The sequence below is a fragment of the Passer montanus genome, unplaced genomic scaffold, assembly GCF_014805655.1.
Source record: "Passer montanus isolate IOZ18808 unplaced genomic scaffold, ASM1480565v1 scaffold57, whole genome shotgun sequence".
NCBI lineage: Eukaryota > Metazoa > Chordata > Aves > Passeriformes > Passeridae > Passer > Passer montanus.
Window position 1 is genome coordinate 4,081,811 of NW_024370705.1, and position 21,015 is coordinate 4,102,825.

The 21,015-nt window shown below is 53.3% G+C and overlaps 3 protein-coding genes across 10 annotated transcripts in view; 2 read left to right on the plus strand and 1 right to left on the minus strand.

Annotated features, from left to right (window-relative positions):
- Positions 1 to 10,644, plus strand: part of TAOK3 (TAO kinase 3) — a 75,945-nt gene extending 65,301 nt beyond the window's left edge. For all 6 annotated transcript variants that reach the window (XM_039725833.1, XM_039725837.1, XM_039725838.1 and 3 more), the window contains 7 exons: positions 1,872 to 2,108; positions 3,486 to 3,614; positions 4,322 to 4,525; positions 6,960 to 7,199; positions 8,275 to 8,487; positions 8,817 to 8,999; positions 9,129 to 10,644. In XM_039725833.1, coding sequence (XP_039581767.1) covers positions 1,872 to 2,108; positions 3,486 to 3,614; positions 4,322 to 4,525; positions 6,960 to 7,199; positions 8,275 to 8,487; positions 8,817 to 8,999; positions 9,129 to 9,290 — 1,368 coding nt within the window. In that variant the 3' untranslated portion in view covers positions 9,291 to 10,644. The remainder of the gene's footprint in view (positions 1 to 1,871; positions 2,109 to 3,485; positions 3,615 to 4,321; positions 4,526 to 6,959; positions 7,200 to 8,274; positions 8,488 to 8,816; positions 9,000 to 9,128) is intronic.
- Positions 10,645 to 11,605: 961 nt separating this feature from the next.
- PEBP1 (phosphatidylethanolamine binding protein 1) lies at positions 11,606 to 13,949 on the minus strand. Its single transcript, XM_039725851.1, has 4 exons — positions 13,754 to 13,949; positions 13,349 to 13,458; positions 12,647 to 12,747; positions 11,606 to 12,412 (listed from the first exon to the last, which is right to left on the minus strand). The coding sequence occupies exons 1-4, from the start codon at positions 13,886 to 13,888 to the stop codon at positions 12,195 to 12,197; spliced, it is 564 nt and encodes a 187-aa protein (XP_039581785.1). The 5' UTR covers positions 13,889 to 13,949; the 3' UTR covers positions 11,606 to 12,194.
- A 5-nt stretch (positions 13,950 to 13,954) lies between these two features.
- VSIG10 (V-set and immunoglobulin domain containing 10) lies at positions 13,955 to 20,998 on the plus strand. Of its 3 annotated transcripts, none has more exons than XM_039725848.1 (8): positions 13,955 to 14,323; positions 15,070 to 15,354; positions 18,109 to 18,390; positions 19,129 to 19,422; positions 19,503 to 19,613; positions 19,870 to 19,882; positions 19,995 to 20,155; positions 20,271 to 20,998. In XM_039725848.1, exons 1-8 carry the CDS (start codon positions 14,140 to 14,142, stop codon positions 20,327 to 20,329), a joined length of 1,389 nt encoding a protein of 462 aa, XP_039581782.1. In that variant the 5' UTR covers positions 13,955 to 14,139; the 3' UTR covers positions 20,330 to 20,998. The 3 variants fall into 3 exon arrangements, with proteins under 3 accessions (XP_039581782.1, XP_039581783.1, XP_039581781.1); XM_039725849.1 differs by having other exon boundaries at positions 13,955 to 14,221; XM_039725847.1 differs by lacking the exon at positions 13,955 to 14,323 and adding an exon at positions 14,353 to 14,863.
- The last annotated feature ends 17 nt before the right edge of the window (positions 20,999 to 21,015 follow it).

Below are 21,015 nucleotides of genomic sequence, written 5' to 3' on the forward strand. Positions count from 1 at the left end.
GTTTGTCCATCATCACCTGGTGATACTCAGCCTCACTGCTGAACCTGAGTGTGACAGTGCTGTGCTCAGCCTGGGTCTTTGGTTCCTTTGCAGTCTTTGGAGGCTCTTCCTGAGTTCCTCTTCACCCTCTTCCCAAGTCTTGGGGGTCATTTGAACTGAGACAGGTGGCACTTGCTGCCTGCCTTGGGTGGCATCACGGTGTTCATCTCTTGATTTTGGAGCTCTGGCTTGGCTTCCTCTCACCTCCTAGCACTGGAGCCAGCAGGTGCATTTGGGATGGCACCTCCCTAAAGCAGCTGCTCTTCTCTTGAACCTGAGCCTTCCCAGCTCTCCATCCTACATCTGAACTCCAAAAATCTCCACAAAACTGCCTTCAAATGACAGCAGCACCGTAGCAGGGGCCAGTTTTTTGGGCTGCTGTGGAGGAGTTCATCAGGAAGGCTGCAGGAGGGACTCTTGCTTCATAAAGCTTCAGTGATCACCTTCAAAGGCCTGAGATCTTCACACTTAAGTGGCAAAGCAAAGAAAGCAAAGGTCCCCTTGCACGGAATCAGGGGCTGCAGTTTCACACATGTACCAAGTTTTTGGTTCTCAGGTCCTATAAATGATCAGCAGATCTTCATAAGTTCCTGAGACTGTCTTTACAAAAATAAAAACCAGTCTTGGACACTTTTCTTCTTTTGAAATGGAAGCATCACTATTTGCATTTTCTTCTGAACATTTTTGGCACAGCCTGTTGGTGTTTTTTTTTTCTTCCTTTCACATGGATACACTTGGGCATGGAAATGAATGTGGAACTTGTGAGTTTGTTTCAGCTGAGCAGGGTTTAAAATCTGCTTAGACCATCTGATCAATCTTGTTAAGAGCACACAGTTCCAGAACAGCGTTCCCTTGTTAGAAAACTTTCAATTCTGGGAAGGAATGAGCTCAGTCTGCCATCATCTCGAATTTTAAGGGGAAATTTTGAAGGAGGCTCCTTGTAGCAGAAAATAGATGTTGAGGGATTGAATTGGCATGGGGGTGACTTGAGGAGGAAGGAAAGAACAGGGGTTTGGGGGGCCTCTGGCTGCTTCTTAGGAAAGCAAAGGTCCCAAAGCTCCGTCTGAGTCCTGCATCTGAATAAGGTTGTCCCCTGTGTCTGAAGAACATTGTCCATCAGCCACCTATGTTTCCAGATCTCTTCCAGTGTGTCCTGGAGTGATAATGATGCATCAGGTTTTAACTTTTCTATTTTTCAAATTCTGTTCTGCTTCAGTGTCTAAGTCTGGGCTTCATAAATGGGGGATGGTGAGCTCTCTTCACAGAGCAGGGAGACAAAACAATTCCTTCTCTAGCTGGGGATCAAGGACAAATGATCCAAATCTCAGGCCCAAGAGCATAAACAATGTTGACTGGAGAGAGAAGAACAAGGATGGGAGTTCATGGGCTAAAGCTGTACTTGGACAATTAACTCCAATATGCAAATGGACCAAAACTTACAGAATTGTAAGACCCCATGACCTGTCGTCCATTTTGTGGCCATTTTGGGTTGTGCTGCCCAAGGTGGATCCATTGAGGCCTCTCAATAAATCCCTGCTTTATTCTTTAACTCCATGTAGTCTGTGTTCTAAGGCAGCCTTCACAAGGCATCAATAAATAACCAGTCCCTTCCTTTATTTGTAATACAGCATTTTCAGCTGTGTTACTGGAAACACATAAAAGTCTCATGAAAAGATAGGGGCTAAAAGTTAGGACAGAGAAACCTTGTGGCTTTGTGAAACTGAGCAGCAGCACCTCCAAAACCTGTGCTCAGAGCGGGGCCTGGCTTCCAGTGAGCAGCCGGTGTGGGAAGCAAGGCCGTGGAGCACTGGCTGCCCTGTTCCTGCCCACAGGTTACAAGACAGATCCATGAGCATGAGCAGGAGAACGAGCTGCGGGAACAGATGTCAGGATATAAGCGGATGCGGCGCCAGCACCAGAAGCAGCTGATCGCCCTGGAGAACAAGTTGAAGGCCGAGATGGACGAGCACCGCCTCAAGCTGCAGAAGGAGGTGGAGACACACGCCAACAACTCGTCCATTGAGCTGGAGAAACTGGCCAAGAAGCAAGTGGCTGTGATGGAGAAGGAGGTGAGTGCAGGGAGGGTCTGAGGGACAGGAGAACCCAGGTCTCCAAGGGGGCTGTGGGAGGTGCTGCTCAAACCCGTGGTCTGAGGTGCAGAACGAGAGGACAAGGTTTGTCTCGGGTTTTGTGTTGCTGAAATGGCTCCTGAGGTATTAAAGTCTTTTCTCCCTGCCCTGTGACTGGAGAAGAAGCCAAGATGCATCAATTCTGCTTTTCAAGGTTGTTTATTTTTCCTTATCTCTAACATTCTTTTTCTGACCTGCTGAGTTTTGTCTGGCAGGTCAGTTCGGCGCACAATGGCCACCCTTGGGGTGGTGTTAACATTTTATACTAAAAACTTTGTGTTCTTTATTTACAATAATTTTCCAATACCTATCACCTATGTTAGACAGTCTGTCTCTGCTCTAAGCCAATCCAAAAGTGCCACCATCACAGCAAAAGATGAAGGAGAAGGAGAAGGGCAGAACACGCCCAGATTCCTCCATCTTGCCTCTTGAACCCTCATTCTAAAACCCCCAAAGTTCTACATTTTTCACCCTGTGACAAATTAACTGTCATTCTACTTAAACTCTCGTGGCTTGTACATCTTCATACAAAGCTGGTAATTTTTTTTCCATGGGTTAAAATCAAAGGCACAGATGTTTTTGACTCCATGCCAAGGTCTCTGAGCCCCCTGCCAGGGTCTCGAGTCCTCCAGGGCAGTCAGGAATGTCCTGGGTTCCAACAGGTCTTAAGCTGCACCAAGGGAAATACAGGTTGGATGTTAGGAAAGGGTTTTTTACACAAGTACTGAATGGTCAGCCTCGGGAGGTGGTGCAGTCACCATGCCTGGGTGTGTTTGGAAAAAGATTGGATGTGGCACAAGGTGCCATGGTTTAATTGAGGTGTTAGGGCTGGGTGGAGCTCCATCATCTCAAAGGTCTTTCCAACCTGGTGACTCTGTGACCTTGGTGCTCCCTCGAGCAGTCTCCAGTCACCTTCCTGGCTGATGGGCACTCTTGGCATCCACCAGTGCCACAGCTGCATAAAAGGGGCTGTGGGGACCTTGGTGGGAGCTTTGCCTCAGCTGAGGGGGTGACAAAGCTGTCACTCAGTGTAAAAATCAGCATGTTAATCCACATAATAACTTGGTGTGGTTGTGCCTTCTGGGGTGCCTTTGGTGGGGAGGTAAGAAGAACAAGGAAGCCCTCAGACTTCTGTGAGCATTTTCTGTGTGAGAGCTGTCCTGTGGCTGAGTGCTCATGGCTTTGTCTAGCACAGTCACCAAAATGACTGACCAAAAATCAAAACCCACAACACTGATTTCTGCTGGATTCTGCACCTGCTCACTCACCTTTTTTTTTATTTTATTGTTATTTTTTTCCTCTCTCTGTGCATTGCAGGCAAAGGCAGCTGCAGCAGATGAAAAGAAATTCCAGCAACAGATTTTGGCTCAGCAGAAGAAAGACCTGGCGACCTTTTTAGAAAGTCAGAAGAAACAATACAAGCTTTGCAAGGAAAAGATTAAAGAGGCAAGAAACCCTCATTTTCAGGGCTGAAGGGGTGTGGAATGAACATGAACCAGTCTTTCATTTTGATAAACCTGGGCCAGCCCAGGGGTTTAAGGGATACTGTCAGGTTTGGAAGCAAATTTTGGATTCTCAGCAAGTAAATTTTCAGGAGCTGGGAGCATCTGGCAGCATTTCCAGAACAATTTGTGAGGGTGGCTACAGGTGCCTTCACAATTTGCTGTAGAGCAGAATCTTTGAAACCAAGGGTGATGAGGGAAAATGGGACTTCACAGAGAGTTCTTCTTCCCCTTTCTCCTCATGTCTTTTTTTTTTTTCAAGTAATCAGAGCAGCCATTCAGTATGCCCAGACTAAAAGCCCCGTGATCACTTACATAAATTAGGAAGAGAAGTAACTTCATATGTACCAAAATGCATTATTTAAGTAGTGTCTTCACCATATTGCAAAAATAAATGGCTGTTAAGGTAAAGGTGAGAAAATTATTATCAAGGAGCTCAGTGGCCACTTTTCCTCCTGCTCTTGGTGTGGGTCCTGGTACAGCTGTAGGGCAGCAGGGCTGAGCATGGCCAGGTGACAGGTCTGGTTCTGTTGGTTTTGTAGTGGGATTTTGGTGTCCTTTCATGACCTGAATGGCAGAGGAGGAGCCAGGAAGGTCCCCCATGTCCTGTGTCACTGTGGTGCTGAGGCAAGCCTTGTTTTGACCCTGCAGGAAATGAATGAGGACCACAGCACACCCAAGAAAGAGAAGCAAGAAAGGATATCCAAACACAAAGAGAACCTGCAGCACACACAGGCTGAAGAGGAGGCCCAGCTTCTCAGCCAGCAGAGACTCTACTACGACAAAAACTGCCGTTTCTTCAAGAGAAAAACGATGATCAAGAGGCACGAGATGGAGCAGCAGAACATTCGGGAAGTATGGCACTCCTCACTTCTCTGCCAGCCTTTTCTAACTGCCTTAGCTTCGTGTCTTGGCTGAGCTCAGGTCTTCATGTTTCTAGTTGCTAAATAGAACTGAGAAAAATGTAAGAAAATATGTTTTGGGGAATGGTTTTCCCTGCAGCTGTGGCTGCTTTGATCAGTTGAGGGGTGGCAGCGTTGCCTGCAGGCAGAAACACTCTCTGGGCCCCTCCTCTGGGCCTGATGCCTCATCCCAGCTCCTGAGTGTTGGGTTTGGGGTGCTGCCCCAGTTTGGGGTGTAGGGAGAGCTGTGGGATGGGCTGCCAAGGAGCAGCTTTTCACACTCTGCTTCCCCTCGTTGGTTTTTGCCCCTTGCCTCAAGGCTTCCTATGGTCAAACACCACTTTGGAGACAGAGTTTCCACTTGGAGATGTCCTGTGGCCATCACTGTAGTATCTGAATTCTTCATGGATGGTATTTTTGGATAAAGACTGTCAGATGAGAGGGTGTTTTAGTGAAAACTGAGTGAGGAGAGGTCAAAAATTTCCAGTTGTGTTTGGCCTGCTATCCTCAGGCTTTCCAGTATAATTTGTACTTGTTCAGAGCTTTGCTGCCCTTGGGCCCAGATGTGCCTGAAGCTGCTCAGCTGCTTTGCTGAGATCCAGATATCAACCCAGGCACCCTCAAACTATTGGCTCCAAAAATTCCGATTTGAGCACCCTTGTCTCAGCATGTCAGCTCTGTGGCAGGGATGAGAACAGAGTTCAGTTGCCTAGCATGGCATTTAACCAGGAACACACCTCTGACCTCCTGCATTTAAGCTCTTAGGAGACACCTAATTTTCAGAATGATCTGAGCTTTTATTCCCTGAAAATTACATCCCTACTAACTCAAATGTGCCAGTACTACCTACTTGGATCACCTGAAGTAAATAACACGTTCAAAATGTGTTTTCCATATTTTAACTAACCACAGATGTTGTTTTTGTGCACATGGGAAAGTGTTTGAGGGAGGTGGAATGACTGTGTGTGTTTATGCTGTGAACTGAAATCAGATGTAGAATAGGCTTGGGAGAGGCTGGCTGAGCTGTCCTGGGGTGAAGGCACTTGTGCCACAGCTCCTGCCTGGTCAGTGCCCCACCTGCCTTTGGGAAGTCATCCTGGCACACATGTAAATTTTAATCTTGGCTGTCAGGGGTTGGGTTTTGCTCAAATGTTAACACATGCTACACCCTTAGGGCCAAGAGGGCAGAGAAAACCCTGGCCCTGTTTCCTTCCCCACCCTCTCAGCTCAAACCTGTCCCAGGTGTAGCAGCCAAGGGGCTGAAGTTTGCAGGTGCTCCTGTTGAGAGTTACAACAGGATTACCACGTGTGTGCAGCAGCTCAGAATAATTACATTTTTTTTGCTTCTCCTGCAGAAACCCATTAGGCTGAGGCAGCCCTGGGCACGGTGTGGGGTGGGGCAGCCCTGCTGTGCCTGGCTGAGGCTGTAACCTGAGCTGGGATCAGGGATGCACCAGCACCATCTGTGAAGGGATACAGCTGGAGTCAGCTCCTGCTGCTCAGGGTGTGGCTGGCACCTTGAGACACAAATATGTGCAGTAATCAGGGAGGGAAATGGTGCCTTCCCCTTTGGGCTTGTGCCTTGGGGAAGGTTATGCTGGACTGTGCAGGAGCTCTTGGTGAGCACTGCAGAACCCTCTGAGCCTCGGGCTCCAGCCTGGCTTTAAAAACGAGCTGCACCTTGGGCCAAATCCCACCTGGACAATTCACCTTCTCACCTGAGGTGGTGTTAGAGCCACTGACCTCTGCTTTGGCCACTCTAGTGCAGGTGGTGGAGGGGGGAGTCATTGCCAGTACCCACCAGGGGCACAGGGGAATTTAAACCAGAGCCCCAGTTCCACCACCCTGAGCACCCTGGGGTGTGTTCACTGAATGCTGCTGCGAGTTCCTGCAGGCACCGAGGGCTTGTGTGGGGTCCTGGTGCCACCTGCTGGGGACTCCCGGGGACATCCCAGATCCCAGAGCAGGGGATGGATATGGATGGATCCATGGATGGATCCATGGAGGGAGGGATCCATGGATGGATGGTGGGAGGGGTGGATCCATGGATGAATCCATGGATGGAGGCATGGATGGTCAGTTGGATTGATGGATGAATCCATGGAGGGAGGCATGGATGGATGGGTGGATCCATGGATGGATGGGTGGATCCATAGATGGATGGGTAGATCCATGGATGGATGGATCCATGGATGGGTGGGTGGGTGGATCCATGGATGGATGGGGGGATCCATGGATGGGCAGTCACTCAGCGGTCACTCCCAGCATCCCCGTGGCACTGCAGGTTCTGTGTTTTGCTGTGGCACGCCAGGTCCCTGCTGGGGGCCCAGCAGCAGCAGCAGCAGCAGGGCTGCCCGCTCAGGGGCTCTGTGTGTGTGTGTGTGCAGGAGCTGAACAACAAGCGGACGCAGAAGGAGATGGAGCACGCCATGCTGATCCGGCACGACGAGTCCACGCGGGAGCTGGAGTACCGGCAGCTGCACACGCTGCAGAAGCTGCGCATGGACCTCATCCGGCTGCAGCACCAGACGGAGCTCGAGAACCAGCTGGAGTACAACAAGCGGCGCGAGCGGGAGCTGCACAGGAAGCATTTCATGGAGCTCCGGCAGCAACCAAAGAACCTGAAGGTGCTGCCAGCTTTCCTGCTCCTCCTGCAGCCTCGGTGCAGCACCCCTGCTGTGGAAGCACTGCTCTCCACACCCTCTGCTCTCCCTTGCATCCCCTCCCTTTGCACAGGGCAGCTCTGGATAAGGGAAGGTGTGGGCTGGGATAGGTCACAGCTCACAGAGGGTTTTTGAAGTGCTGTGCTAATTGAGGCTGTTGTAAAAGTCCAGTCCTAAGCAGAGTGTTACAGAACTTGTTTCTGACAAGCTGTGTGTTGTTCAGGCCCTCACTTGTGTCAGCTCAGAATGATGAAGAGAGGGGGTTGGTGGTGCTTTCAGAGTCAAGAGAGAACACAGAGCACTCTGAGTGTGAGCTGAGCCCTGTGCACACCCCAGTGTGCTTACAGACCTCTGAGCTGCTCCCTGTGGTAGAGGCATGTTCCTCCTCCCAGTGCCACAGAATCACGGAATATCCTGAGTGGGAAGGGCCCCACAGGGATCATGTAATGCAAATCCCAGCCCTGCACAGACACCCCAGCAATCCCCCCCTGTGCATCCCTGGGGGCATTGTCCAAATGCCCCTGGAGCTCTGGCAGCCTTGGGGCTGTGCCTGTTCCCTGGGGGGCCTGGGCAGTGCCCAGCACCCCCTGGGGAAGAACCTTCCCTGATACCCAGCCTCAACCTCCTTTGCACAGCTCCAGCTGTTCCCTGGGGTCACTGGTCACCAGAGAGAAGCACATTGCTCTCACTCTGTCACACCCTTGCTAGTTCTCAGGTCTGCAGCCTCACATAGGCAAGGTTGAGGTGGGAAGGACATGGAAGGGAATGATGCTGTGAAAAAGCAGATATGTTTTGGGAGGCAGGTGATGGGCTGGGTGATCTGCAGGAAGTGGGAAGTGCCCTGGGCTGAGGAGGACTGAAGGGGTGCTGTTCCTGGCCAGGCTGCAGCAGGGCCTGAGCTGCTTCTGCTGCTGTTTAGTCCCTGTGGGAAGCACACACAGGGGAGCTGTGGTTCCCACCAGCCCAGCCATGTGGACATTCCACAACCTCTCCATTCCCAGAGCCCTTCATGCTCCTCACGTCATTCCTTCCTTGGCAGGCTATGGAAATGCAGATCAAAAAGCAGTTCCAGGACACATGCAAAGTACAAACTAAGCAGTACAAAGCACTGAAGAATCACCAGCTGGAAGTAACTCCAAAGAGTGAGCACAAGACAATTCTGAAGAGCCTGAAGGACGAGCAGACACGGAAGCTCGCCATCCTGGCCGAGCAGTACGAGCAGAGCATCAACGAGATGATGGCCTCGCAGGCGGTACGTGCAGGGGGCTCTGGGGGGCACTTCTCCAGCCACTGAATTATAAAAACTGTTCAAACAACACATCAGGTGGCACTTTCCCTCTTGGAGTAAGTGTCCTGTGGAATACATGTCCTTCCCCTGCTCCCCTGGCGTGCTGGGGTTTAGGATTGGATCCTCTGGGGCTCTGCCTCAGTGCGAGCAGAGCAGCTGCTGCTCATGAAGCCTTTCCTGCCTTCTCCCTCTGCCACCAGTGGCTTTGGGAAGAAAGAGTGGTGTGTGACTTGTGTGGGAGCAGAGGAATTCCCAGCGGGGCTCTGAGCCTTCTTTTCCCCATGCTCTCACAGCTCCGGCTGGACGAGGCCCAGGAAGCAGAATGCCAAGCCCTGAGACTGCAACTCCAGCAGGAGATGGAGCTGCTCAACGCCTACCAGAGCAAAATAAAGATGCAGACAGAAGCACAGCATGAAAGGGAACTCCAGAAGCTGGAGCAACGGGTGTCGCTGCGCAGGGCACACCTGGAACAGAAGGTACATTCCAGAGGGGATTTTGGGGACATGGAGCTGTGCTGGGGGTGTGGCTGTGCCCATTCCAGAGGGGATTTTGGGGAGCTGGGGCAGGCTGGAGCTGTGCTGGGCTGCTGACTGTGCTCCTTGCAGATCGAGGAGGAGCTCGCCGCCCTGCAGAAGGAACGCAGCGAGAGGATCAAGTTCCTGTTGGAAAGGCAGGAGCGAGAGATCGAGACGTTTGACATGGAGAGCCTGAGGATGGGCTTTGGGAATTTGGTCACATTAGAGTATCCCAAGGAGGACTATAGATGAGGTTAAATTTCTTTGCCATTTAAAAAAAAAAAAACAAAAACACCAACAAAAACCACAGAAAGCAAACAAAGTGAGGATGAAACTTGCAAACCCAACATTCCCCATGTTGACGGGCGTGCTCTCTCTCTTTCTGTCTCTCTTACTGACATCGTGTCGGACCAGTGCCTGTATATTCTTATCCATCAGGGGCCCCTTTCCCCCGTCACGTCCCGGTGCAGGACAGCTCCTGGCAGTCTTTTCCATAGTATGTCACAGTATTGATGTCTCTGTGCAATGATTAAAAATGTTTCAGTGAAAACTTTGGAGACAATTTTAATGGAGAAAAAAAAAAAACAACATAAAAAAAAAAAAAGCCACCAAGTGGATGTATGTTGCTTCTGAGCAATCACTCATCTTACCACCAATCAATGAAAGTACAAGCAAAAAAATATTAATAATTAAAAGATATCTACGATCCCAGGGGGAGAGAGACTGAATCCGCAGCCTTACCTTAACTAGCTGCTGCATAATTTTATTTTATTTTTATTTTTTTGGTATTTATTCATCAGGAATAATTAAATAATAAAAAAAATTTTATTAAAGATTGAAAAAAAATTTGATACATTTTACAGAAAAAAAAACTTAATCGTGCTGTACATATCAGTGGTGACATATTATTACTTTTTTGGGGGTGGGGAGGGGCGGGCAATGACGTGGTGATTTTTAGGAGAACCATGCCAGGGGCAGCAGGGACGAGCCCTGGCCCCTGGGCATATTCTTGATTGTATCATAAATCATTTTCTGCTGTCGCAGAGAATGTGAATACACTTAAATGAGCCCACAGGATCCCAGTAGCACAAATTGGGCTTTGTCAAATCGTGTATTTTGTGTATAGAAGGAATTTAAGGAGAGCTTTTACTTATTTTCATATTGTATTTTAACTGTTTCTCTGATCAAAAATTTTTTTACTTCTTTCCCCCCCTCCCTTCCTGCTCCAGCCACTCCCCACTCTCCAGTTCTGTTCTGGAGCTCAACACTGTCTGTTAGATCATCCCAGCCCTTTTCAGTTTTTCTTTTATTTCTTTTTTGGGGTTTTATTTTTTTTTGTTGTTCCTCCCCCAAGTCCACCCCCAACCCCATGATCTTGGTCATAAATATTGCATTATCCACACTTTCAAACTGTGTATTTTCTTACAATAAAAAGAGGAAAAAAAAAGGCTTTACTTCTTTTGCATGCACTTTAAAAAAAAAACCAACAAAAAAAAAGGACAAAAAAACCAACAAAACAACAAAAACATTTTTCAGGTTCCAGGGAAGAGCATGAATAACTGTCAGAGCTTTTAATTATATTTGTAAATAAAAGTGTTCATCACAATGCCTGGCTGTGTCATTGTGGGAGGGGTGGCTCGTGGCCCAGCACAGGTGCAAGGTGGGGATGGGGAGGGGACACATTCCACAGGTGTCCCATTCCACAGGTGTCTCATCCCATCCCATCCCACACCTGTCCCTCAGCCTGAGGAACGTCAGGGCTTGGTTTCCTGGCAGTGGAGGGTTTTAGGGTAATGGAATTTTTATTTTTTATGTTCTCCTCCCAGCCCGAGCAGCCCCAGGATGGATGAGCCTTGTGAGCCCTGCTCCAGCCTAACTCTGGTGGGCCTTGGGCTGGAGTAGCTGGGGCTGTTTTCCTGGAAAACTGCTGATCCTCTTGAATGTTTGAATTGCTGGGCTGGTAAAACTGCCCTGGGCAGCACCATCCACCCAAGTTCTGGAATCCCCCATTTTCCCAGGGGGGCTACAGATTCCTGTGTCACACCATGTCACTGCAGAGCTTTGATACAGCAGCTTGAAAAAAAGGGGGAAGGCTCCTGATTCTGTGAAGCTGAATTGCACTGGCTTCACCTTTTTTACCTTTTTATAGGCACCGGGCTCTACCAAGGGCTCATTTCTGCTCTAGGCTCTTCAGAGACAGCCCCAGGCCTCACTGCAAAGGTGCTGGAGCAGCAGGAAGCACCTGGGACCTGCAGCTGGGCTGGGAAGCTGATGGTGCCCAGCCTGACTGCTGGGGTGTCAGATCTGCTGTGGGGGCCCCTGTGGAGGGAAGGAGCCCCCACGGGTCTGGGAGTGAGGGGAGATCCCTTGGGAAGGAACTGAAGGCTGGGAATGTTTTTGAGATAGAAAGACATGATGGCTTTGAGCTGTGTCCCTCCAGCATCAGTGAGTCCCAGGACTGGGGAGCCCTGGCAGAGGGTCCAGCCTCATCCCAGGAACACACCACCACCCACTGCTCCCTGAGCACTGCCCTTGTTCCCCACAAAAAGACAACCAAGCACACCAAGTACCTTGGGAAGTTTTTAATTGCACTGTGAGCACAGGGCAGGTCACCACAGCACTGAACAGAACAAAGTGGTCTCAGCTTTGAGTGGCAGCAGAGAACAGAAGGAAATGCTCTAGGCCAGCTCCTGCCTCCCCCTCGAGCTGCACCTTCACTACTGTAGTGGTGACATGGAGGCACTGGCCAAATGTAGGAGGGGGGAAAGAAAAAAAAAAAAGGGGAGAAGCTTCCCTTTGACTGCCCTCTCCTCTCCTGGAAAAGGGAGTCTCCACAGCCAGAACCTGCCCCAAAGTGGTTGTGTACCCACACCCCTGCCACCTCAAGCCATCCCAGGACAGCAGAGACCCCCCTGAATTGACACTAATTCACAAAGGCTTTTAATTCCCTTAAGCAGGTCAGTTTGGAGCCAGGGCCACCCATCAGCAGCTCTCTAGCTAGGATACCACGAGCATCAGCACAGGCCTGAACACGGGGACAGAGCAGGGACAGTGACATTGCCAGCGGTCAGAGCGGGACGCTTGGGTTCAACTCATGAACAGAACAGAACTACAGCGCCGTGCCCGGCCCCACCCACGGGTGCTGCAGTGCTGGCCCTACTTCCCCGAGAGCTGCTCGTAGAGCTTGGGCACGTAGTCATCCCACTCGGCCTGGTAGCAGGTGCCCGCCACGGGTGTCCCCAGCCCGTACTTGCTGCGGAAGGCGGCCACCTTGAACTTGCCACGCTTGTCCCCGGAGCGGTTGGACAGCACGGGCTCGCTGCAGGCCAGCTGCTGGGGCTGCTCGTACACCAGCCACACGTAGCGGTGCAGCCCTGCCGGGGGGACGGCGTCACCACCGTGCCCATGGCCCCGCGGCTGCCCGGGGCACGTGTGCTGGGCAGGCTGGATCCCTGCTGGGCAGCCCCAGTGATCCCGCACGGATTGATCCCGCACAGGTCATGCCCACAGGGATTGATCCCACAGGGATCGTGCCCACAGGTCCCCCCACCCCTCTGCACTGGGTGTGATCCACGCAGCAGCACCTGGCAGCTGCTGCAGGTACCGACCTGTTCCCTTGGGAGGCCCCGAGCCAACGTAATCCGACATCACGGTCCCGCTGCCCACGTTGTTGCCTTTCATGTTGGTCACCAGGAAGTGATGCCACTCCCTGAAAGGAGAAGGCACAGAACAATCTGGCAGAGCCACAGATAAGAAGAACCCTTCTCACTCCAAGCTGCTGCTTTTCCATGAGGCTGTCAGCGTGGGGTAAACAAAGAGCTGCCACTCCTTGTTTGCCAAACCTGAAGAGCACCAGTCCCAGAGCAGGCACTGCTTTGTTGGGATGCACAGCCTGCCAAAACAAACTCCATGTGGCTGCAGGAAACCCACAGCCTGACCTCTGAGAGTGGGGATTCCACACACTGCTGGAGGCTGACTTCAGGAAGGTGAGCCGGTCCCAGATTTAAGATTCTGCCACCAGCAAAGACCTAATTCCAACCCACATACGTGCTAAATTAGAGCAAGCAGTAAACGCTGTGCTGCTCCAAGTACAGCAGACCTTTGAGCAGCCCTGATACGAGCAGCTGCTCTTCCCCACGCTGTCCCTGGCTCAAGGAGAGATGCAAGGACACGATTTCTATGACAAGCCCCAGCCCCACAGCTACACCTTAGGCAGAGCACAGTCCCACCTCCTCCTGAAGCCTCTGCCCAGCCCCAGAGAGATGTTCCTTTTCCCCCACGCAAGACACGGAGCTATCCATCCCCACTACCTGAACTTCGGGTCCTTCCGACTGGGCGCATCAGGGTCTGTGAGAACCAGGGTGTAAAGCTTCTGGGGATCGCAGCCGTCCCACTCGATGCTGGTGGGGCGATGCTGGACCTGCAGGGATGACCGCGTCAGCTCCGGCCGCGCTGCCAGCGCCAGCCACCTGCCCTGCACGCAGCGCGGCCTGCGCCGGCAGCGACACCCGCGGGCTTCCAGGCCATTCGTGCCAGCTCGCCCCGGCTGCGAGAGCCACGGGCCTTCTCTCCTGCGGCACTTCTCTCCCGCAGCTCAGCCCCTCTCTCCGCGGGGGAGCTCCGGCGGCAGCGGCCGCAGCGACACCGCAACAGGCCCGACCGCATCCCGCCATTTTGCCGCGCCAACCCCCGCGCGCACGGCCGGGCCCGCTCACCTGAGTGGGCGTGAGCACCTTGCCCAGCTCGTCGATCTCCACGGAGCCATACTTGACCCTCAGCGGGTGCGCCGGCTTCTGCTCCACCTCGGAGAGGCTCAGCGGCCCGTCCCACTTGGCCAGGTCCACCGGCATGGCGACGTTTGTGGCTGCGGCGGCGGCGGCGGCTCCAGGCGGCCCCTCAGGCTACGCGCAGGCACCGCCCCGCTCCGCTCCCATTGGTGGAGACGCCGCTATGCTCCGCTCCTATTGGTGGAGACGCACCGCCGGCCTCCCCCGAGCCAGCTCTATGGCGCCCCCAGGCGGAGCCGTGGGGGGCCGGCCGAGCTCTGGTTACCTGGGCCAGCGATGTCGCCCTTACCGCTAATTAGGTTAATTAATCATTAATGTACCAGGGCCCAGTGGAGCAACCCTGTGGGTCTCAGCGCTCTGCTTCACGCACGCCTTGGTGCTACCAAGCTGCCATGTGTAAGGTGTCCTGGAGAAACCCGAGGATAGTTGCGTGGTTACGGTGCTCGCTGCGGGGTTACACAGAGGAACAACCTTTATCGCCGCTCCTCCGGCTCCGCGGTTTGTGGGGTGTCTCTAAGTGGGTGGATTAGGGCAGCTCTCTGGACGTGAGGGTCGCTTACCACTCAGGGGACACCGCTCGGCACACACCGTTCCTCACAGACCGCTCCGCACACAGCGCTCTGCCCGGTTCGAGCACTCCCGGCCGTGGGCGGCACCGGGCGGCAGCGCCGGCCCCGCTGTGCCGGGGCCGCCCCCGTGCCCGAGGGGGAGTGAGGTGACCCCAAGATGGCGGCCGGCCCCACGTTGGGGGGTGTCAAGATGGCGATGGCCCGGAGCAGCGGCTGTGAGGCGGCGGGACCCGATGGATGCATGAACCCCATCACGGGCCCCTCACGGGCCCTGGCGGGCGGGTCCCCCCGGCTGGGCACGCCCGCCCTCCCTCCCCAGGCCTCTCGCCGGGGCGGCGGCCGGGCAGCACCGCCTCCGCGGGGCTCCGGCAGCGGCGCGCAGCCATGCAGCTGCTCGGCGGGATGCCGCCGGCGCGGCTCGTCCTCGCCCTCTTCTTCTGGAGGCTGGTGCCGCGCCGGGAGGCCGCAGGTAGCGCGGGCTGAGGGGAGGGCAGCAGGGAGCTGTGGCCCTTTTCCTGATCCTGGATGCTTTTAGTCACCTCAGAGGTCCCTCAGCAGTCCCCTAACAAGCACCTCAGAGGGCTGACACAGATCAGATATCCAGTCTTTGCTGGCAGAAGGCGGCTTTGCCCGTTCCCTCCATCTATCCCTAACGCCGTCCCTTCTCTCTTGCAGGCACAGATGAAGTGGTCTTTGGGCAGGTGGGAGGAAGCATCCTCCTCGTATGCCGCAACGTGTCCAAGGAAGCCACCGAGGTGGTCTGGTTCCAAGGGGATCCGCGCTCCTTCCCGCCTCTCTTCTCCTCGAGGGTCTCCTTCCCCCCGGACGTCCGCTTTTCCCTGGTGGACAACAGCTCCCTGAGCATCACGGAGCTGCGCCTGCAGGACGAGGGCAACTACACCTGCAGGGAAGTGCTGAACAAGACGGACCATGAGCACAGGGTGCAGCTCCTGGTGGCCAGTAAGTCATCCCCTCTGCTGGGCTTCCTCCCCTCGGCCTTCCACATCGCCAAATTCATCTGGCACTGGTGGAAAAATAATATTTAGAAAGTGCAGACGGCTCTATGGTGCAGAATCTCTCTCACATCCGCGCACAAGCACCAAAATGTGTGTCCAAATGGTCTGTCACAGGTCTGGTGTATGCAGGGGAAATGGCAGCTCCCAAGTCCTCGCTGTGTCTCTTCTTCATTGCTGGTGATAAATTGGTTTTTGGGCACATCTTCCATTCTCTGTAGCTATTCCAGGGGGATCCTTTGCCTCCAAATCTGGCTGACTCAAATCTCCATAAACCTTGGGGTAGGGCGTGCTGCTCGCTGTCTGCTTTTCCTTGTTTGGGGTAGATGTTCTGTGCCATCCTTTTAGTGGGAGAACTCTTCCCAGCTGAGAAGTCTTATTGATGGAAGCACAGAATTCCTCAGAGTTATGTGGGGGCAGTGTCCTGAGAGCATACCTGTTATCAGCACGGGCCAGTTCTTTCAGCCCCTCTGTCTTCTGGTGCTCTCTCCCTTTTCCATGTCTATCTCATCCATTCATTCCCTTAGAAATGTTCAGAGCACAGGTGGAAGTTCGGGGCTGGAAAGCGCTCAAGCCAATTAATCCTTCCTGCTCCTGAGAGGGAACCATTATTTTGCCTGATGCCTCATGTTTTCCATGGGAACAGCCCCCTCCAGATCTGGGGCCACTCTTAGTCCCTTCAGGATTGAGAAGAGGGAAAATCAGCTGCATTTCGGCCCTCTGTACTCCCCTGGCCCTTTCCTTTCTTGCTGCTCTTCCCATGTGTGTGACCTGTTTGCCTTCAGGGTGTTCCTTCCTTCTACTTGTGTGTAAACACTGCACCTGTTCTGTACAGATTAACCTCTTGAAAGTTTACAGGAATAAAAATTCTCTTCCTGCAGCAAGGAGCGGGCAGCTGAGGTGTGGAATTGAACCCCAGACTGCTTCAGGGAATAGATATGTAGGCACTGGGCTGAGGAGTGGGGAGCCCCAGATCTGGAGCACTGGGGCAGAACACTCAGGAGCAAAACATATTTACAGGGTGCCAAGTGATGGTGCTACATTCTGGACTTAATTTAGTAGTCTGGAGTTAATTGTGTCAGCTAATTTCCAAGTACAACAAAGGTGATGTGGGCATAGCCTTTGATAGGTGAGAAGGAGATTTCTGGAGATTCTTCAGCTCAGCAGGAGGAGCATCAGCAAAAGTTAGAAGTTTAAGTTAGAAGTTTAACCCCTGACCTGTAGAAGGACCCCATTTTTTCACAATCCCTGTTGGTGGAATCTTACCCTGGCCTGGAGCAAACTTTGGACACAGACTTGGCACTGCTGTGGAAGAGCCCCCCAGGACATGTAGAGGTTTTGTGTGGGAATAACCAGCTGACAGTCTTCAGCCCATCCCACGGGTGGCACCAAAAATTCTCTTTTTGTTTCAAAGTGCACTTTGGAAACCCCACAAGCAGTAAACATTCTAGTGACAGGACAAAGGTGCAGCCCTGCCTTGGGCTGTGGTTCTGTGTTTGTTTTGGATGGGAAGCACCTGTGAAGGAGACGTGCAGTTCCACACCTCCAGGGATTCCTTGGCACATCTCTGTGTGGGTTGATGCAAGAGTTGTTGGCTCTTCTGTGGGTCAAACCACAGCAGGTCCTTTTTGCTGGTGTTGTGTGAGGTTGGGAGGGTGGAGATTTTTAGGCTTTTGGTTTGTTAACTTTGTGGGAGCAAATTTCTTTAGACGGTTGTGCTGGGAGAGCCTGGGAGTTCAGGATGCAAAGCTGATGGCTTCAGGAGACTGTTCCTGAGGTCAGCACAGAAAGTGCAGCTCTGGCTGGACGTCCTGGAGGGGCTGTGTCCACCTGGACGTCCTGGAGGGGCTTTGTCCACCTGGACATCCTGGAGGGGCTGTGCCCCATTGATGTGGGGCAGTTTCTGCTGGTTCAGGCTGACAGGATGCCCTATTAACCACAGTCAGGGTTTGGGATCAGTTTGATCCTCCCCAGAGGTGGCACACAGGGAGTGTTGCAGAGAACTTTCTTGCCAGAGCTGGGTGGTTTCAAAGATCACCTGAGGTGTGTGTACAGTTCCTGCAGAGAACAAGCCCCAGGAAGGTGTGTTCTTTCAGCTCACATGAGGGTTTGCCATGGTGTTTTTTTTATTAATTCAAGTAATTTCAATGCCCTCTGAATAAATGCTCCCCAAAATAAGCCTCAGACATCCCTCTGACACCTCTGGTGTGGGCTTGTTTTGGTTTGATCTCTTGGTGGGGTCTTGTTCAGCATTGCATTGGGCACAGTGTGTTAATTCTGGCTGGATCAGAGTCCAGAATCCCTCTGGCTGTTAAACCAGCACGTGTGTGGATCTGCGTGTGGAAGGAGCAGCTGGGAGAGAGCCAGGACTGTGCCTTGCTCTCAAGTGATGACTCAGTGGTAGCTGTGCCATGAGGACCAGGGCAGTGGGATTTCCTTCTCCTGCTGTGTTTATCTCATTTCCATTGGATAAAGCTGTGGCAATAATTTATTCTCTCCCTCAAGGCTTGGCTGTGGGGACTGTCACAGCCCCTCCTGGTCCCTGCTGGCTGTCACTTACAGCTGTGCACATCTGGGGCTGTGGGATGCAGGTCAGGGAGCAAGACTGGCAGGGAAACAGGAAAGATTTTTCAAGGGGAATGATGACAAATGAATTGCAGCCCTGCAAGTGTTTCTGACCACGTGCTGTCCTTGCTGACAGATCCACCACAGGCAACCCCAAAGTGCTGGGCTGAGAGCTCCTCGTCAGGGCTGATGCTGCAGCTGTTCTGCAGCTGGCCTGGAGGGTACCCCCACCCCACCCTGCACTGGAGAGAAGAGGGGCAGGATTTGGAGAACTCCAGCTGGGTCATCAGCTCCACCAGCTCCTCAGACACCCACGTGGAGACGCTGAACAGCTCCCACCTCGCCCACCGAAAAGTCTTCAAGTGTGTGGGCAGCCACGTGGTGAAGCAGGAGCAGCCTGCCTGCACTGTGGAGATAAGTGAGTGGATTTGCTGCCTCATTAACTGCTAATGAAGCTGATGAACTGGGGGCAGGTCACTCCCTGCTCTCCAGAGCACTGAGGAGGTCAGGGAAGGCAGGAGGTGACATGGCAGGGCACACGTGAAGCACAAGGCACAGGTGTCCTGCAGCTGAGCTCCATCATGGCAGAGTTGTAGGTGAGCTGTGTTTTGGGCCAACAAATTTCACCCCAGCAGTGTTTTCACCTGTGGAAAGCTCCCACACACCTGTGTGAAAGTGAGAGGTGGTTTGGGGGCTGTAGAGAGCCTGAAATGAGGTTTGGTAAGGGTGGGTTTAAGGGTTGTGTGTGCCCTTCAGGCATCTCAGGGATCCGAGTGGCTGATGAAAATCTGGGCTGTGATTATCCTCCAAGGGTTGTCAAGGCTTTACAAAAGCTCTGCTGATCTCAAGGAAAATAATGCCTGGGCTGCTCTTCTCCTCTCTGCCATCTACCTGCTGGCTACCCTCAGACCATTTCTCCCTGGGGATGTGAAGACAGGTGTCAGAAGGGACTGAGCACCACGAAAGCTGCTCAGGTCACTCCTTGGGAGGCTCTGGAGTGAGCCAAATGCCAAACCCATAGACTCCCAGACTCCTGCCTGCCTCCCTTCTGTTAATGATTATTAATCAGCCAGAAGCTTGATTGCTCGTTATGTTAATTGCCTCCATTCCCTCCTTGACTCCTGTTTTTGTTTCCTTTTCCCCCGGGGCTGTTCAGAGCTCCCTTCCCTGGAATCTGAGCCCCCGCAGACCTGCTTTGTGGGTGACAATGTGACCCTGACCTGCCGGGTGACCGAGAGCACGCCGGCAGCCCGGCTCAGCTGGCTGCGGGACATCTCCCGGCCCGAGGAGGAGATCCAGCCTGGGGGGAGGTTCCTCATCGCCCAGGAGGGCAACGTGTCCCGGCTCACCATCCAGAACTGCTCCCAGGGCACTGACGGCGGCTGCTACGTCTGCAAGGCGCAGAACCCCGTGGGGCTGCGGGAGCTCTTCGTCTGCCTCACGGTGAAGCGTGAGTGGGGCCGAGGCAGGAGGGCCTGGGGACACTGCACACCCGAGAGTTCCTCATCCATCTGTGTCCCCTCTCCGCAGAGCCGGTGAACATCGTTGGGGTCGTGGGTGCCGTGGTGGTGCTGTCCCTCCTGACTGTTCTCACTGTCACCGGGGTTCTGTTATACTACAATCCCCTCCTGTGCCTCAGAGGTAGGGCTGGTTCCTCCTTCCTGGGGCTTTATCCCTGACCTGCTTGTCCCTCCCCGTGTGCTGGACTCAGTCAGGGTTGCCTGTGCTGTGTCTGGGCAGGTCACCTCCCTGTCTGTGCCTCTGCTTGGGGCTGCCAGTGACTGTCTGGGGGAGGCACAGATGTGGTGGCAGGATTGGCAGGGGTTGTCCACTCCAGTAAAACCAGTGGCACTCCCAGAGGGGCAGTTTCTAATTCTGTCTCTTCTCTCCCATTCAGGTGCTGCATTCAGGTGAGTTGACATTGCTCAGCCCAGTCCCTCATGGCATCACTACTCAGCCTTCCTGCAGGGCTGGGAGCAGGCTCTCCTCAGCCCCTCATCCAGCTTGCTCTGCTGTTCCCAGGAATGCAGACTCAGGGGATGTCCTAGTGCTGGTGGACTCTGAAGATGACGAGGAGGGGAAGGGGTCTGAGGAAGGCCTGAGCAGCTGCACTGAGCACGAGGCCATGGCGCTGGTCGGTGGGAGCAGGGTCGAGGCTGCTCTCCTGAACCACCTCACAGAAGGTGAGGAGCCACCTGCTCCCTGCTGAGCTCTGGCTCTTCCAGAGCAGCTGCCAGGGAGGGAGGAATTCTTGATGGCTGTTGTGGCTGAGATGCTGCTGCTCTGTGCCCTGTGTAGGTGATGATGACGAGCTGCACAGTGAGGTCTCTGCACAGGATGTGAGAGAAGAGACATGAGGCTCATAGCTTCTGTCCCTCCTTGAGGAAGCACACGGAGCTCCAGCTGGAATCCAGCATCAAGCAGGCCCTCATTGTGTGTGGCTGAGCACAGGCTGTCAGTCCCAGGACACTTCAGGCACCTCTCTCTCCACCTGCCCTTTCCACAGTTTCATTCCTTCCTTCTCCAGCTGTGTTTCTCCATTTCTTCTCTCTTCCATTTTCTCCCTTGTCTTGGGTGTCCCTAAAACAAGGTGGCACCCAGCACAGGCAGAACACCTCCTCACTTTGATGCCTGTGATGGACTTGAATTCACGTGTGGGATTCTGGCTCAGTCTGGGATGGACAAAGTCACCAGAGGGCCACAGTGGTCCTGGGGCGAGGGAAGAAACAAGGGCTGTGTGGGCAGGACACGGCTGACACTGACTCTGGGAAGGCTGAATTGTTTGTATTATAAATATTTTCCCCCTATTCCTTCTGCAGTGTTGCTCTGTGTTCAAGTCAGGAGTTAATCTATTCCTTGTCAAGTGTGCGTGTAGGGTAATGGGGACATGAGCACACATATGGGGGGACAAAGGGAACCTGACAGCTCACAGGGGATCTGATGGCCTGTGCAAGAAGGGAAGCACTCCTGGGACACGCAGAGAGAGGCAGGGTCTATGCTGTGGGTGAAGTCAGGGGGTCTGAGCCATCCCTGGGGTGTCAGA

Bases quoted from the DNA above. Each gene is read 5' to 3' on its own strand.
- PEBP1 (XM_039725851.1), bottom strand. From the start codon at position 13,888: ATGCCGGTGGACCTGGCCAAGTGGGACGGGCCGCTGAGCCTCTCCGAG. The intron at 13,459-13,753 runs GTGAGCGGGCCC...TCATCCCTGCAG, and splicing joins AGGTGCTCACGCCCACTCAG to GTCCAGCATCGCCCCACCAG. The intron at 12,748-13,348 runs GTAGTGGGGATG...TTCTCCTTTCAG, and splicing joins CGGAAGGACCCGAAGTTCAG to GGAGTGGCATCACTTCCTGG.
- VSIG10 (XM_039725847.1), top strand. From the start codon at position 14,632: ATGCATGAACCCCATCACGGGCCCCTCACGGGCCCTGGCGGGCGGGTC. The intron at 15,355-18,108 runs GTAAGTCATCCC...CCTTGCTGACAG, and splicing joins GGTGCAGCTCCTGGTGGCCA to ATCCACCACAGGCAACCCCA. The intron at 20,156-20,270 runs GTGAGGAGCCAC...TGCCCTGTGTAG, and splicing joins CCTGAACCACCTCACAGAAG to GTGATGATGACGAGCTGCAC.